The sequence below is a fragment of the Parasteatoda tepidariorum genome, chromosome 10, assembly GCF_982258835.1.
Source record: "Parasteatoda tepidariorum strain Cologne lab strain chromosome 10, Ptep-v5.0, whole genome shotgun sequence".
Lineage (NCBI taxonomy): Eukaryota > Metazoa > Arthropoda > Arachnida > Araneae > Theridiidae > Parasteatoda > Parasteatoda tepidariorum.
The window spans coordinates 15,348,757-15,367,167 of NC_141764.1; the positions used below are offsets into that span (position 1 = coordinate 15,348,757).

General features: G+C 31.5%; 1 protein-coding gene across 1 annotated transcript in view; it reads right to left on the reverse strand.

Moving 5' to 3' along the window:
• LOC107442585 (uncharacterized) overlaps nucleotides 1–18,411 on the reverse strand; it is a 53,693-nt gene that overhangs the window by 1,649 nt on the left and 33,633 nt on the right. The window contains exons 2-3 of the mRNA XM_071184507.2: nucleotides 2,579–2,722; nucleotides 941–1,058 (exon numbers count right to left, since the gene is read on the reverse strand). Coding sequence (XP_071040608.1) covers nucleotides 941–1,058; nucleotides 2,579–2,681 — 221 coding nt within the window. The 5' untranslated portion in view covers nucleotides 2,682–2,722. The remainder of the gene's footprint in view (nucleotides 1–940; nucleotides 1,059–2,578; nucleotides 2,723–18,411) is intronic.

Consider the following 18,411-nt stretch of genomic DNA (forward strand, 5'->3'; position numbering starts at 1 on the left):
AAAATCAGATCAAAATTAGAAGCTTTTGCAAACCTGAAAATTCAACTGCGCGGCATGAAAACTAATTTTTGATGCTCATTGATAAACCAATAAAAATTTTCATTCTAAAATTATGGTGAAATGACTGGCAGCAGTCTGTCCATCCGATTTACAGTAAAGTTTCCTGCAAAGAGCATTTTTTTTCTTTATGGTTTTGAAACTATTTACAAAGAGTATGGTTATGAAACCATAAATACAAAACTATACGTTTCTTCAACCATTTACAACTAGCATTTTTCAAAAACGTTAAAGGAAATTACTATTCTACTTGAGTTCTGCTTTTTGTAAGGTTCATAAGGGCATTGGAAAGGGGCGGACACTGGAAATTTGTCATGTGTTGAAGGTAATGGCAAAATAATGTGGTGCCAACATTAAGACTCGAACTCCAGTACTGCCGGTCATGAGATTGACAGATAAGCCCGCTCGACATTTGCAAAGAACTAAGTAGCTTCATACGGCGGTTCTAGATAGTGAAATAAAATTCTGGTTGTTTGACCGCATTAGGTGAAAGCAGTTAATAAACAGTTTTTCCCATACTTAACAGGTTAGAGTACAATTTTATTAATGGTTATTTGACTATTTTGATTAAATTTGGTAAAATAACTGTCAATAAATTGTTATTTAACCATTTTTTAAAGAGAAATTTCACACAGTGTTCTTCACATTCTATATTAAATTGTAGTTTATTTAAAATAGCATATTCACGGCTGTTAATAAAGTTTATTTATAAAGTCAGGGTTCCACTGCAAGAGTCTTGATTATTTAATGTTTCTCAGCTGAAAAAGATGGGAAACCGATGCACTCAATACTCGCAAATGTGCATAATTTCTTGACCTTACAGACAATATTTAGTGTTTGGTATGGTAAGATCTGTCAAAGCAGTAATTAAAATTATGCTTACCTTTGTGTTAAAGCGTTGCCATTCTTTTTGTTACAGATTACTACTTCACATTTACCAGGAACTTGATATGGTTTTCCTGCATCAACAAATATTCCGTAGTCCTTTGAGTAGCAGTTAGCTGTGGAGACAAACGCAAAATATGATTAGGAAATAGGAAATTTGTAGGAAATAAAGGAATATATATATGTATGACATATTCACCTCTGAGTATTACACCTCTGTATACTTCTGAGTATGATATATATATATATATATAATAAATACAAGAAAACACGAAGAAAGTTAAGAAAAACAATAGGTTTCATTTATTGCGCTTAAGCTGCAAGTAAACAGAACTCATTAAATAAGTTCAAAATGAAGATCAAACAAAGAAAAATTATAGACGTAGGAAAAATGGGGGGTATAATCGTTTTGCGGATATAATTGTGTGGGCTGATGAAAAGATTATATCTTTTTTTTTCTTCCGGTTTTTTTTAAATAAAATTTCATAATTTTTTTTTAAACAGTTGTTTGTTAATTTTTTACTTATTATTTCCCCCCTTTTTTCATATGTCTATAATTTTTCTTTGTTTTATCTTCACTTTGATTTATCATCATTATTTCATATATATATATATATATATATGTATGTGTGTGTGTGTGTGTGTTCTTTATATACACGAAAGTCAATATTCATATATATGGGACAATACATGGGACAAACTTAAAGTGAAAATAGGCCACATCAAAAATGAGAAGAACTGCATAGCAGTCATAGTCTGGAAATATCATCATACGTACGTCTGAACCAGCTATCTCATTTTGAACTTTCCGTTCTTGCAAATATGAAATAAAATTTTTAATAGCAAAACTATCCTAATTTTATGATAATATTAAGTTTTGTAGTCTAGCGGATCCTAATGATCGACAGTTTGATCAATCCTCTTTTGGCGGAACTCTAAGTCGATAGTATTCAATGTAAAGAATTAAAATGTCCCCCCCCCCATCGTTTTACGAATAATAGTCTAGGCGTTACTTCAAGTTAAATACGCAGGTTAATAATACTATTAAATTTTGAATAATATCCATTCCTTTCGATAACAATTTGCTTGAATAATTTTATAAAAATGATCGAAATACTAAACAAATAATTATTGGATATAAATCAAAAGTTTCTGGTTTGCAGAAGAAGCCCTTAACTTTTGGAATCCATGTGACATTGATGAAGAAACTCAGCGTTCCGCAGGAAACCTTATGGAAACCTCTGCTCTAGACAATCATTTCATTTAAAAGGCCCTGAATAAGCTATTTAATCGTAATCTTTAAGTTGATGAAATGAACAAAAATTCAAAATAACCAGTCAAATTTTTTAAACTCATTAAATTAATTAAAGTAGCTGCTCTATGCTTCTGTGCTTATTCGAATACGATTGAAATTATTGGTGTCGATGAAAATTATTGGTGTACGTAAAATTAGCGTAAATTAATATTCTCTGGTTATATAACGTGCAGTTTCAAATCCGCAATAAGAACCAATTTATAATGAGAAGATGCTGCTGTTATGTTATATTCTTTGAAAGTTTGTATTATTATTATGTGTTTTTATGAAAACTTTGAAACTCTGTCGTAAATAAGTTTTAAAATAAAAATTTATACTTACAATAGTACACGGGTGGAACTGTAAATGAGCCCGAATCATCAGATTTTACGATTTCCACAAATATAAAAAGAGCAGCGATCGAGAAAAGTAAGTTCTGAAACATACTTGCTTTCTTTTTTTATTTCTTTATGTCACGAAATTTACCTGCAAAAATGTAAACTAATTTAACTAATTGCTACCATCACTATCGTAAAAAAAAATCAAGAAGAGTGATCAAGGAAACAATAATTCTTAAATTAATTTCTAACGTTTCTAAGTCTCTCTGTTAATTATAAAAATCTAAAATAGTCACAAAAAATTACGTTTATCTATTTTGAAAGGCAAATAGAAAATACTTTTATTTTGTTAGAAAGTATTATATTAATCCTACTTTGGGAAGAAAAGGGGAAAATAATTTCTCCACTTAAAGGAACAATTAGCTGTGCTTCAATTTTATTAAATAACTGAATAAATAAATGCGCATCGAGATTTAATCCCGCTTCCTTCGAAAGCGAAAAGCAATACATACGTTTTAGGTGTGACAAAAATTATTTCCTTTTAGTTCACTTAAAAAATATAATTTTTAAAAATAATATTTTAATTTGCGTTGTTTGAGACACATTTCAAAGAGCGGAGATTGTTCAGGAAGTAAATCTTTCTTCTTCCTGAATCTACTGAGTCACGAACCCCAGGGATGGGTGGTCGATTCGAATTCTGCTCAAGAGTTAAATCCACAGTGTTGACATAAATCATCTCCAGGGATCGACGGATATACTTTCAATCACGTTAGCCATATAAGGTTTACGTGGTATTCCTCACAGAGTAATGCAATAGCTTTTGAGTTGAATCAAACAGTCAAACATGAAGGCTAATTTTTCCCAAATTCAAGATTTCCTTGTCTTTTGGGGTCCTTTGTTGGTCCCCTATGAAGCCTATAAAAATTTCCTTTATTACGATTCTTCTGTACATTAAACCTTAATTTCTGATCGAGTTTGAAATTTATAGGTTAATATTAAAGGGAGTTAAGGGGGGTGACGTGTGCGTGTATCCAGAGACCATATCTGTCTGTTTTTCTGCCATTATTCGCGTTTTAAGACAGAGAGATACTTATTTATATATAAAAAAAAATTTATATCCGGTAAAATATAGATAGAGTTGTTGTTAAAATAATAATAAAAAATAAATAATTGAATAAAAAAATAATCCGTAATTTATCCGCTTTTATGCTATTACTTGCCGTTTTTCAAGAGAAAACTAATAATTTTTACAATTAGAAAACGTTAGTCACGCTAAAGCACATTAAAAAAATAATTTAAAATAAAATAAACAATGAAAAAAATTAAAAAATCTCCAATCGCCATTGGGTTTTGAACCCAGGATCTCGAGAGCGGACTTGTCCGCAACATTCTAACAACCTCGCCACGCTTCACAGGAATCTCACGCGAAAATTTAGCTTTAAGTGCCCTTTTCCGGCAAGTAAACAAAACGTATTTTGGTCCTTTGTTAGTCCCCTAATGAGCCTATAAAAATTTCCTTTGGTACGATTCTTTGGTACATTGAACCTTATTTCAGACCGAGTTAGAAAATTATAGGCTAATAATAAAGGGAGTTAAGAGGGGTGACGTGTGCATGCCTCCAGAGACAATATTTGCCTGTTTTTCTGCCATTATTCGCGTTTTGAGACGGAGAGATACTTATTTATAGATGAAAAACAGTTTATTTTCTGTGAAGTATAGAAAGAGTTGCTCTCAAAATAATAATAAAAAATAAATAAATTAATAAAAAAAATTATCCGTAATTTATCCGCTTTTGTGCTATTATTTGCGGTTTTTCAGAAGAAAAATAATAATTTTTATTATAGGAAAACGTTATTCATGCTAAAACACATTAAAAAATTAATATAAAATAAAATAAACATTGAAAAAATTTTAAAATCTCAAATCGCCGCAGGGTTTTGAACCCAGGATCTCCAAGGCGGACTTGTCCGCAGCATTCTACCAACCAAGCCACGCTTCACAGGAAGCTCTCGCGAAAATTTAGATTTAAGTACCCTTTTCCGGAAAGTAAACAAAACGTATCTTTGTCCTTTGTTGGTCCCCTGTTAAGCCTATAAAAATTTCTTTGGTACGATTCTTCGGTATATTAAACCTTAATTTCTGACCAAGTTTGAAAATTATAGGTTAATATTAAAGGGAATTAAGGGGGGTGACGAGTGCATGACCCCAGAGACCATATTTGTCTGTTTTTCGGCCATTATTCGAGATTTAAGACAGAGATATACTTATTTTTATATAAAAAACACTTTATTTTCGGTAAAATATAGAAAGAGTTAATGTTGAAATAATAACAAATAAAGAAATATATAAACAAAAAAATTATACGTAATATATCCGCTTTTATGCTATTATTTGCTGTTTCTCAGAAGAAAAATAATAATTTTAATAATAAGAAAACGTTTTTCACGCTAAAACGCAATAAAAAATAATATAAAATAAAATAAACAATGAAAAAATATAAATTTCTCTAATCGCGGCAGGGTTTCGAACCCAGGATCTCCTGGGCGGACTTTTCCGCAGCGTTCTAAAAACCACGCCACGCTTCACACGAATCTCTTGCGAAAATTTAGCTTGAAGTACCCTTTTCCGGAATGTAAACAAAACGTATTTTGGTCCTTTGTTGGTCCCCTAATAAGCCTATAAAAATTTCTTTTGGTACGATTCTTCGGTACATTAAACCTTAATTTCTGACCGAGTTTGAAAATTATAGGTTAATATTACAGGGAGTTAGGGGGGTGACGTGTGCATGACCCCAGAGACCATATTTCTCTTTTTTCTACCATTATTCGAGATTTAAGACAGAGATATACCTATTTTTATATAAAAAACAACTTATTTTCGGAAACATATAGAAAGAGTAAATGTTGAAATAATAATAAAAAATAAATATATAAACAAAAAAATTATCCGTAATTTATCCGCTTTTATGCTATTATTTGCTGTTTCTCAGAAGAAAAATAATAATTTTTATAATAAGAAAACGTTGTTCACGCTAAAACAAATTTAAAAAATAATATGAAATAAAATAAACAATGAAAAAAATTAAAAGTATCAAATAGCTGCTGGGTTTCGAAACCGGGATCTCCAAGGCCGACTTGTCCGCAACATTCTACCAACCACGCCATGCTTCACTCGAAGCTCTCGCGAAAATTTAGCTTTAAGTACCCTTTTCCGGAATGTAATCGAAACGTATTTTGGTCCTTTGTTGATCCCCTATTAAGCCTATAAATATTTCCTTCGGTATGATTCCTCGGTTCATTAAACCTTAATTTCTGACCGAGTTTGAAAATTATAGGTTAATATTTCAGGGAGTTAATGGGGGTGACGTGTGCATGACCCCTGAGACCATATTTGTCTGTTTTTCTGCCATTATTCGAGATTTAAGACAGAGATATACTTTTTTTTTATATAAAAACACTTTATTTTCGGTAAAATATAGAAAGAGTTAATGTTGAAATAATAATAAAAAATAAATATGTAAACAAAAAAATTACCCGTAATTTATCCGCTTTTATGCTATTATTTGCTGTTTCTCAGAAGAAAAATAATAATTTTTATAATAAGAAAACGTTGTTCACGCTAAAATAATTAAAAAAATAATATGAAATAAAATAAACAATGAAAAAAATTAAAAATATCAAATCGCTGCTGGGTTTCGAACCCGGGATCTCCAAGGCCGACTTGTCCGCAACATTCTACCAACCACGCCATGCTTCACTCGAAACTCTCGCGAAAATTTAGCTTTAAGTACCCTTTTCCGGAATGTAAACGAAACGTATTTTGGTCCTTTGTTGATCCCCTATTAAGCCTATTAAAATTTCCTTCGGTATGATTCCTCGGTTCATTAAACCTTAATTTCTGACCGAGTTTGAAAATTATAGGTTAATATTTCAGGGAGTTAAGGGGGGTGACGTGTGCATGACCCCTGAGACCACATTTGTCTGTTTTTCTGCCATTATTCGAGATTTAAGACAGAGATATACTTTTTTTTATATAAAAAACACTTTATTTTCGGTAAATTATAGAAAGAGTTAATGTTGAAATAATAATAAAAAATAAATATATAAACAGAAAAATTATATGTAATTTATCCGCTTTTATGCTATTATTTGCTGTTTCTCAGAAGAAAAATAATAATTTTTATAATAAGAAAACGTTATTCACGCTAAAACAAATTTAAAAATTAATATGAAATAAAATAAACAATGAAAAAAATTAAAAATCTCAAATCGCTGCTGGGTTTCGAGCCCGGGATCTCCATGGCCGACTTGTCCGCAGCATTCTACCAAACACGCCGCGCTTCACACGAAGCTCTCGCGAAAATTTAGACTTAAGTACCCTTTACCGGATTGTAAACAAAACGCATTTGGGTCCTTTGTTGGTCCCCTATGAAGCCTATAAAAATTTCCTTCGGTACGATTCCTCGGTACATTAAACCTTAATTTCTGACCGAGTTTGAAAATTATAGGTTAATATTTCAGGGAGTTAGGGGGGGTTACGTGTGCATGACACCAGAGACCATATTTGTCTGTTTTTCTACCATTATTCGAGATTTAAGACAGAGATATACCTATTTTTATATAAAAAACAACTTATTTTCGGTAAAATATAGAAAGAGTAAATGTTGAAATAATAATAAAAAATAAATATATAAACAAAAAAATTATCCGTAATTTAACCGCTTTTATGCTATTATTTGCTGTTTCTCAGAAGAAAAATAATAATTTTTATAATAAGAAAACGTTATTCACGCTATAACAAATTTAAAAAATAATATGAAACAAAATAAACAATGAAAAAAATTAAAAATCTGAAATCGCTGCTGGGTTTCGAGCCCGGGATCTCCAAGGCCGACTTGTCCGCAGCATTCTACCAACCACGCCACGCTTCACACGAAGCTCTCGCGAAAATTTAGCTTTAAGTACCCTTTTCCGGAATGTAAACAAAACGTATTTTGGTCCTTTGTTGGTCCCCTCTTAAGCCTATCAAAATTTCCTTCGGTACGATTCCTCGGTACATTAAACCTTAATTTCTGACCGAGTTTGAAAATTATAGGTTAATATTTCAGGGAGTTAAGGGGGGTGACGTGTGCATGACCCCAGAGACCATATTTGTCTGTTTTTCTGCCATTATTCGAGATTTAAGACAGAGATATACCTATTTTTATACAAAAAAACAACTTATTATCGGTAAAATATAGAAAGAGTTAATGTTGAAATAATAATAAAAAATAAATATGTAAACAAAAAAATTACCCGTAATTTATCCGCTTTTATGCTATTATTTGCTGTTTCTCAGAAGAAAAATAATAATTTTTATAATAAGAAAACGTTGTTCACGCTAAAATAATTTAAAAAATAATATGAAATAAAATAAACAATGAAAAAAATTAAAAATATCAAATCGCTGCTGGGTTTCGAACCCGGGATCTCCAAGGCCGACTTGGCCGCAACATTCTACCAACCACGCCATGCTTCACTCGAAGCTCTCGCGAAAATTTAGCTTTAAGTACCCTTTTCCGGAATGTAAACGAAACGTATTTTGGTCCTTTGTTGATCCCCTATTAAGCCTATAAAAATTTCCTTCGGTATGATTCCTCGGTTCATTAAACCTTAATTTCTGACCGAGTTTGAAAATTATAGGTTAATATTTCAGGGAGTTAAGGGGGTTGACGTGTGCATGACCCCTGAGACCATATTTGTCTGTTTTTCTGCCATTATTCGAGATTTAAGACAGAGATATACTTTTTTTTATATAAAAAACACTTTATTTTCGGTAAATTATAGAAAGAGTTAATGTTGAAATAATAATAAAAAATAAATATATAAACAGAAAAATTATATGTAATTTATCCGCTTTTATGCTATTATTTGCTGTTTCTCAGAAGAAAAATAATTTTTATAATAAGAAAACGTTATTCACGCTAAAACAAATTTAAAAAATAATATGAAATAAAATAAACAATGAAAAAATTAAAAATCTCAAAGCGCTGCTGGGTTTCGAGCCCGGTATCTCCAAGGCCGACTTGTCCGCAGCATTCTACCAACCACGCCACGCTTCACACGAAGCTCACGCGAACATTTTGCTTTAAGTACCCTTTTCCGGAATGTAAACAAAACGTATTTTGGTCCTTTGTAGGTTCTCTATTAAGCCTATAAAAATTTCCTTCGGTACGATTCCTCGGTACATTAAACCTTAATTTCTGACCGAATTTGAAAATTATAGGTTAATATTTCGAGGAGTTAGGGGGGTGACGTGTGCATGACCCCAGAGACCATATTTGTCTGTTTTTCAGCCATTATTCGAGATTTAAGACAGAGATATACCTATTTTTATATAAAAAACAACTTATTTTCGGTAAAATATAGAAAGAGTAAATGTTGAAATAATAATAAAAAATAAATATATAAACAAAAAATTATCCGTAATTTATCCGCTTTTATGCTATTATTTGCTTTTTCTCAGAAGAAAAATAATAATTTTTATAATAAGAAAGCGTTGTTCACGCTAAAACAAATTTAAAAAATAATATGAAATAAAATAAACAATGAAAAAAATTAAAAATATATAATCGCTGCTGGGTTTCGAACAAGGGATCTCCAAGGCCGACTTGTCCGCAACATTCTACCAACCAGGGCATGCTTCACTCGAAGCTCTCGCGAAAATTTAGCTTTAAGTACCCTTTTCCGAAATGTAAACAAAACGTGTTTTGGTCCTTTGTTGGTCCCCTATTAAGCCTATAAAAATTTCCTTCGGTACGATTCCTCGGTACATTAAACCTTAATTTCTGACCGAGTTTGAAAATTATAGGTTAATATTTCAGGGAGTTAAGGGGGGTGACGTGTGCATGACCCCTGAGACCATATTTGTCTGTTTTTCTGCCATTATTCGAGATTTAAGACAGAGATATACTTTTTTTATATAGAAAACACTTTATTTTCGGTAAAATATAGAAAGAGTTAATGTTGAAATAATAATAAAAAATAAATATATAAACAAAAAAATTATCCGTAATTTAACCGCTTTAATGCTATTATTTGCTGTTTCTCAGAAGAAAAATAATAATTTTTATAATAAGAAAACGTTATTCACGCTAAAACAAATTTAAAAAAAAATATGAAATAAAATAAACAATGAAAAAAATTAAAAATCTCAAATCGCTGCTGGGTTTCGAGCTCGGGATCTCCAAGGCCGACTTGTCCGCAGCATTCTATCAACCATGCCACGCTTCACACGAAGCTCTCGCGAAAATTTAGCTTTAAGTACCCTTTTCCGGAATGTAAACAAAACGTATTTTGGTCCTTTGTTGGACCCCTATTAAGCCTATAAAAATTTCCTTCGGTACGATTCCTCGGTACATTAAACCTTAATTTCTGACAGAGTGTGAAAATTATAGGTCAATATTTCAGGGAGTTAAGGGGGTTGACGTGTGCATGACCCCAGAGACCATATTTGTCTGTTTTTCCGCCATTATTCGAGATTAGAGACACCTATTTTTATACAAAAAAACAACTTATTATCATTAAAATATAGAAAGAGTTAATCTTGAAATAATAATAAAAAATAAATATATAAACAAAAAAATTACCCGTAATTTATCCGCATTTATGCTATTATTTGCTGTTTCTCAGAAGAAAAATAATAATTTTTATTATAAGAAAAAGTTGTTCACGCTAAAACATATTTAAAAAATAATATGAAATAAAATAAACAATGAAAAAAATTAAAAATATCAAATCGCTGCTGGGTTTCGAACCCGGGATCTCCAAGGCCGACTTGTCCGCAACATTCTACCAACCACGCCATGCTTCACTCGAAGCTCTCGCGAAAATTTAGCTCTAAGTACCCTTTTCCGGAATGTAAACAAAACGTATTTTGGTCCTTTGTTGATCCCCTATTAAGCCTATAAAAATTTCCTTCGGGATGATTCCTCGGTACATTAAACCTTAATTTCTGACCAAGTTTGAAAATTATAGGTTAATATTTCAGGGAGATAAGGGGGGTGACGTGTGCATGACCCCTGAGACCATATTTGTCTGTTTTTCTGCCATTATTCGAGATTTAAGACAGAGATATACTTTTTTTTATATAAAAAAACACTTTATTTTCGGTAAAATAAAGAAAGAGTTAATGTTGAAATAATAATAAAAAATAAATATATAAACAGAAAAATTATCTGTAATTTATCCGCTTTTATTCTATTATTTGCTGTTTCTCAGAAGAAAAATAATAATTTTTAGAATAAGAAAACATTATTCACGCTAAAACAAATTTAAAAATTTAATATGAAATAAAATAAACAATGAAAAAATTAAAAATATCAAATCGCTATTGGGTTACGAACCCGGGATCTCCAAAGCCGACTTGTATGCAGCATTTTACCAACCACGCCACGATTCACACGAAGCTCTCGCGAAAATTTAGCTTTCAGTACCCTTTTCCGGAATGTAAACAAAACGTATTTTAATCCTTTGTTTTTCCCCTCTTAAGCCTATAAAAATTTCCTTCTTTACGATTCCTCGGTACATTAAACCTTAATTTCTGACCGAGTTTGAAAATTATAGGTTAATATTTCAGGGAGTTAAGGGGGGTGACGTGTGCATGACCCCTGAGAACATATTTGTCTGTTTTTCTGCCATTATTCGAGATTTAAGACAGAGATATACTTTTTTTTATATAAAAAACACTTTAATTTCGGTAAAATATAGAAAGAGTTAATGTTGAAATAATAATAAAAAATAAATATATAAACAGAAAAATTATCTGTAATTTATCCGCTTTTATGCTATTATTTGCTGTTTCTCAGAAGAAAAATAATAATTTTTATAATAAGAAAACGTTATTCACGCTAAAACAAATTTAAAAAATAATATGAAATAAAATAAACAATGAAAAAAATTAAAAATCTCAAAGCGCTGCTGGGTTTCGAGCCCGGTATCTGCAAGGCCGACTTGTCCGCAGCATTCTACCAACCACGCCACGCTTCACACGAAGCTCACGGGAAAATTTAGCTTTAAGTACCCTTTTCCGGAATGTAAACAAAACGTATTTTGGTCCTTTGTTGGTCCCCTATTAAGCCTATAAAAATTTCCTTCGGTACGATTCCACGGTACATTAAACCTTAATTTCTGACCGAATTTGAAAATTATAGGTTAATATTTCAGGGAGTTAGGGGGGTGACGTGTGCATGACCCCAGAGACCATATTTGTCTGTTTTTCAGCCATTATTCGAGATTTAAGACAGAGATATACCTATTTTTATATAAAAAACAACTTATTTTCGGTAAAATATGGAAAGAGTAAATGTTGAAATAATAATAAAAAATAAATATATAAACAAAAAATTATCCGTAATTTATCCGCTTTTATGCTATTATTTGCTTTTCCTCAGAAGAAAAATAATAATTTTTATAATAAGAAAGCGTTGTTCACGCTAAAACAAATTTAAAAAATAATATGAAATAAAATAAACAATGAAAAAAATTAAAAATATATAATCGCTGCTGGGTTTCGAACAAGGGATCTCCAAGGCCGACTTGTCCGCAACATTCTACCAACCAGGCCATGCTTCACTCGAAGCTCTCGCGAAAATTTAGCTTTAAGTACCCTTTTCCGAAATGTAAACAAAACGTGTTTTGGTCCTTTGTTGGTCCCCTATTAAGCCTATAAAAATTTCCTTCGGTACGATTCCTCGGTACATTAAACCTTAATTTCTGACCGAGTTTGAAAATTATAGGTTAATATTTCAGGGAGTTAAGGGGGGTGACGTGTGCATGACCCCTGAGACCATATTTGTCTGTTTTTCTGCCATTATTCGAGATTTAAGACAGAGATATACTTTTTTTTATATAAAAAAACACTTTATTTTCGGTAAAATAAAGAAAGAGTTAATGTTGAAATAATAATAAAAAATAAATATATAAACAGAAAAATTATCTGTAATTTATCCGCTTTTATTCTATTATTTGCTGTTTCTCAGAAGAAAAATAATAATTTTTATAAGAAGAAAACATTATTCACGCTAAAACAAATTTAAAAAATTAATATGAAATAAAATAAACAATGAAAAAATTAAAAATATCAAATCGCTATTGGGTTACGAACCCGGGATCTCCAAAGCCGACTTGTATGCAGCATTTTACCAACCACGCCACGATTCACACGAAGCTCTCGCGAAAATTTAGCTTTCAGTACCCTTTTCCGGAATGTAAACAAAACGTATTTTAATCCTTTGTTTTTCCCCTCTTAAGCCTATAAAAATTTCCTTCTTTACGATTCCTCGGTACATTAAACCTTAATTTCTGACCGAGTTTGAAAATTATAGGTTAATATTTCAGGGAGTTAAGGGGGGTGACGTGTGCATGACCCCTGAGAACATATTTGTCTGTTTTTCTGCCATTATTCGAGATTTAAGACAGAGATATACTTTTTTTTATATAAAAAACACTTTATTTTCGGTAAAATATAGAAAGAGTTAATGTTGAAATAATAATAAAAAATAAATATATAAACAGAAAAATTATCTGTAATTTATCCGCTTTGATGCTATTATTTGCTGTTTCTCAGAAGAAAAATAATAATTTTTATCATAAGAAAACGTTATTCACGCTAAAACAAATTTAAAAAATAATATGAAATAAAATAAACAATGAAAAAAATTAAAAATCTCAAAGCGCTGCTGGGTTTCGAGCCCGGTATCTCCAAGGCCGACTTGTCCGCAGCATTCTACCAACCACGCCACGCTTCACACGAAGCTCACGGGAAAATTTAGCTTTAAGTACCCTTTTCCGGAATGTAAACAAAACGTATTTTGGTCCTTTGTTGGTCCCCTATTAAGCCTATAAAAATTTCCTTCGGTACGATTCCACGGTACATTAAACCTTAATTTCTGACCGAATTTGAAAATTATAGGTTAATATTTCAGGGAGTTAGGGGGGTGACGTGTGCATGACCCCAGAGACCATATTTGTCTGTTTTTCAGCCATTATTCGAGATTTAAGACAGAGATATACCCATTTTTATATAAAAAACAACTTATTTTCGGTAAAATATGGAAAGAGTAAATGTTGAAATAATAATAAAAAATAAATATATAAACAAAAAATTATCCGTAATTTATCCGCTTTTATGCTATTATTTGCTTTTCCTCAGAAGAAAAATAATAATTTTTATAATAAGAAAGCGTTGTTCACGCTAAAACAAATTTAAAAAATAATATGAAATAAAATAAACAATGAAAAAAATTAAAAATATATAATCGCTGCTGGGTTTCGAACAAGGGATCTCCAAGGCCGACTTGTCCGCAACATTCTACCAACCAGGCCATGCTTCACTCGAAGCTCACGCGAAAATTTAGCTTTAAGTACCCTTTTCCGAAATGTAAACAAAACGTGTTTTGGTCCTTTGTTGGTCCCCTATTAAGCCTATAAAAATTTCCTTCGGTACGATTCCTCGGTACATTAAACCTTAATTTCTGACCGAGTTTGAAAATTATAGGTTAATATTTCAGGGAGTTAAGGGGGGTGACGTGTGCATGACCCCTGAGACCATATTTGTCTGTTTTTCTGCCATTATTCGAGATTTAAGACAGAGATATACTTTTTTTTATATAAAAAAACACTTTATTTTCGGTAAAATAAAGAAAGAGTTAATGTTGAAATAATAATAAAAAATAAATATATAAACAGAAAAATTATCTGTAATTTATCCGCTTTTATTCTATTATTTGCTGTTTCTCAGAAGAAAAATAATAATTTTTATAATAAGAAAACATTATTCACGCTAAAACAAATTTAAAAAATTAATATGAAATAAAATAAACAATGAAAAAATTAAAAATATCAAATCGCTATTGGGTTACGAACCCGGGATCTCCAAAGCCGACTTGTATGCAGCATTTTACCAACCACGCCACGATTCACACGAAGCTCTCGCGAAAATTTAGCTTTCAGTACCCTTTTCCGGAATGTAAACAAAACGTATTTTAATCCTTTGTTTTTCCCCTCTTAAGCCTATAAAAATTTCCTTCTTTACGATTCCTCGGTACATTAAACCTTAATTTCTGACCGAGTTTGAAAATTATAGGTTAATATTTCAGGGAGTTAAGGGGGGTGACGTGTGCATGACCCCTGAGAACATATTTGTCTGTTTTTCTGCCATTATTCGAGATTTAAGACAGAGATATACTTTTTTTTATATAAAAAACACTTTATTTTCGGTAAAATATAGAAAGAGTTAATGTTGAAATAATAATAAAAAATAAATATATAAACAGAAAAATTATCTGTAATTTATCCGCTTTGATGCTATTATTTGCTGTTTCTCAGAAGAAAAATAATAATTTTTATCATAAGAAAACGTTATTCACGCTAAAACAAATTTAAAAAATAATATGAAATAAAATAAACAATGAAAAAAATTAAAAATCTCAAAGCGCTGCTGGGTTTCGAGCCCGGTATCTCCAAGGCCGACTTGTCCGCAGCATTCTACCAACCACGCCACGCTTCACACGAAGCTCACGGGAAAATTTAGCTTTAAGTACCCTTTTCCGGAATGTAAACAAAACGTATTTTGGTCCTTTGTTGGTCCCCTATTAAGCCTATAAAAATTTCCTTCGGTACGATTCCACGGTACATTAAACCTTAATTTCTGACCGAATTTGAAAATTATAGGATAATATTTCAGGGAGTTAGGGGGGTGACGTGTGCATGACCCCAGAGACCATATTTGTCTGTTTTTCAGCCATTATTCGAGATTTAAGACAGAGATATACCCATTTTTATATAAAAAACAACTTATTTTCGGTAAAATATGGAAAGAGTAAATGTTGAAATAATAATAAAAAATAAATATATAAACAAAAAATTATCCGTAATTTATCCGCTTTTATGCTATTATTTGCTTTTCCTCAGAAGAAAAATAATAATTTTTATAATAAGAAAGCGTTGTTCACGCTAAAACAAATTTAAAAAATAATATGAAATAAAATAAACAATGAAAAAAATTAAAAATATATAATCGCTGCTGGGTTTCGAACAAGGGATCTCCAAGGCCGACTTGTCCGCAACATTCTACCAACCAGGCCATGCTTCACTCGAAGCTCACGCGAAAATTTAGCTTTAAGTACCCTTTTCCGAAATGTAAACAAAACGTGTTTTGGTCCTTTGTTGGTCCCCTATTAAGCCTATAAAAATTTCCTTCGGTACGATTCCTCGGTACATTAAACCTTAATTTCTGACCGAGTTTGAAAATTATAGGTTAATATTTCAGGGAGTTAAGGGGGGTGACGTGTGCATGACCCCTGAGACCATATTTGTCTGTTTTTCTGCCATTATTCGAGATTTAAGACAGAGATATACTTTTTTTATATAAAAAACACTTTATTTTCGGTAAAATATAGAAAGAGTTAATGTTGAAATAATAATAAAAAATAAATATATAAACAAAAAAATTATCCGTAATTTAACCGCTTTTATGCTATTATTTGCTGTTTCTCAGAAGAAAAATAATAATTTTTATAATAAGAAAACGTTATTCACTCTAAAACAAATTTAAAAAATAATATGAAATAAAATAAACAATGAAAAAAATTAAAAACCTCAAAGCGCTGCTGGGTTTCGAGCCCGGTATCTCCAAGGCCGACTTGTCCGCAGCATTCTACCAACCACGCCACGCTTCACACGAAGCTCACGCGAAAATTTAGCTTTAAGTACCCTTTTCCGGAATGTAAACAAAACGTATTTTGGTCCTTTGTTGGTCCCCTATTAAGCCTATAAAAATTTCCTTCGGTAAGATTCCTCGGTACATTAAACCTTAATTTCTGACCGAATTTGAAAATTATAGGTTAATATTTCAGGGAGTTAGGGGGGTGACGTGTGCATGACCCCAGAGACCATATTTGTCTGTTTTTCTGCCATTATTCGAGATTTAAGACAGAGATATACCTATTTTTATAGAAAAAACAACTTATTTTCGGTAAAATATAGAAAGAGTAAATGTTGAAATAATAATAAAAAATAAATATATAAACAAAAAAATTATCCGTAATTTATCCGCTTTTATGCTATTATTTGCTGTTTCTCAGAAGAAAAATAATAATTTTTATAATAAAAAAACGTTGTTCACGCTAAAACAAATTTGAAAAATAATATGAAATAAAATAAACAATGAAAAAAATTAAAAATATCAAATAGCTGCTGGGTTTCGAGCCCAGGATCTCCAAGGCCGACTTGTCCGCAGCATTCTACCAAACACGCCGCGCTTCACACGAAGCTCTCGCGAAAATTTAGCTGTAAGTACCCTTTTCCGGATTGTAAACAAAACGCATTTTGGTCCTTTGTTGGTCCCCTATTAAGCCTATAAAAATTTCCTTCGGTACGATTCCTCGGTACATTAAACCTTAATTTCTGACCGAGTTTGAAAATTATAGGTTAATATTTCAGGGAGTTAGGGGGGGGTGACGTGTGCATGACACCAGAGACCATATTTGTCTGTTTTTCTACCATTATTCGAGATTTAAGACAGAGATATACCTATTTTTATATAAAAAACAACTTATTTTCGGTAAAATATAGAAAGAGTAAATGTTGAAATAATAATAAAAAATAAATATATAACCAAAAAAATTATCCGTAATTTAACCGCTTTTATGCTATTATTTGCTGTTTCTCAGAAGAAAAATAATAATTTTTATAATAAGAAAACGTTATTCACGCTAAAACAAATTTAAAAAATAATATGAAATAAAATAAACAATGAAAAAAATTAAAAATCTCAAAGCGCTGCTGGGTTTCGAGCCCGGGATCTCCAAGGCCGACTTGTCCGCAACATTCTACCAACCAGGCCATGCTTCACTCGAAGCTCTCGCGAAAATTTAGCTTTAAGTACCCTTTTCCGAAATGTAAACAAAACGTGTTTTGGTCCTTTGTTGGTCCCCTATTAAGCCTATAAAAATTTCCTTCGGTACGATTCCTCGGTACATTAAACCTTAATTTCTGACCGAGTTTGAAAATTATAGGTTAATATTTCAGGGAGTTAAGGGGGGTGACGTGTGCATGACCCCTGAGACCATATTTGTCTGTTTTTCTGCCATTATTCGAGATTTAAGACAGAGATATACTTTTTTTTATATAGAAAACACTTTATTTTCGGTAAAATATAGAAAGAGTTAATGTTGAAATAATAATAAAAAATAAATATATAAACAAAAAAATTATCCGTAATTTAACCGCTTTTATGCTATTATTTGCTGTTTCTCAGAAGAAAAATAATAATTTTTATAATAAGAAAACGTTATTCACGCTAAAACAAATTTAAAAAAAAATATGAAATAAAATAAACAATGAAAAAAATTAAAAATCTCAAATTCGCTGCTGGGTTTCGAGCTCGGGATCTCCAAGGCCGACTTGTCCGCAGCATTCTATCAACCACGCCACGTTTCACACGAAGCTCTCGCGAAAATTTAGCTTTAAGTACCCTTTTCCAGAATGTAAACAAAACGTATTTTGGTCCTTCGTTGGACCCCTATTAAGCCTATAAAAATTTCCTTCGGTACGATTCCTCGGTACATTAAACCTTAATTTCTGACAGAGTGTGAAAATTATAGGTCAATATTTCAGGGAGTTAAGGGGGTTGACGTGTGCATGACCCCAGAGACCATATTTGTCTGTTTTTCCGCCATTATTCGAGATTAAAGACAGAGATATACCTATTTTTATACAAAAAAACAACTTATTATCGGTAAAATATAGAAAGAGTTAATGTTGAAATAATAATAAAAAATAAATATATAAACAAAAA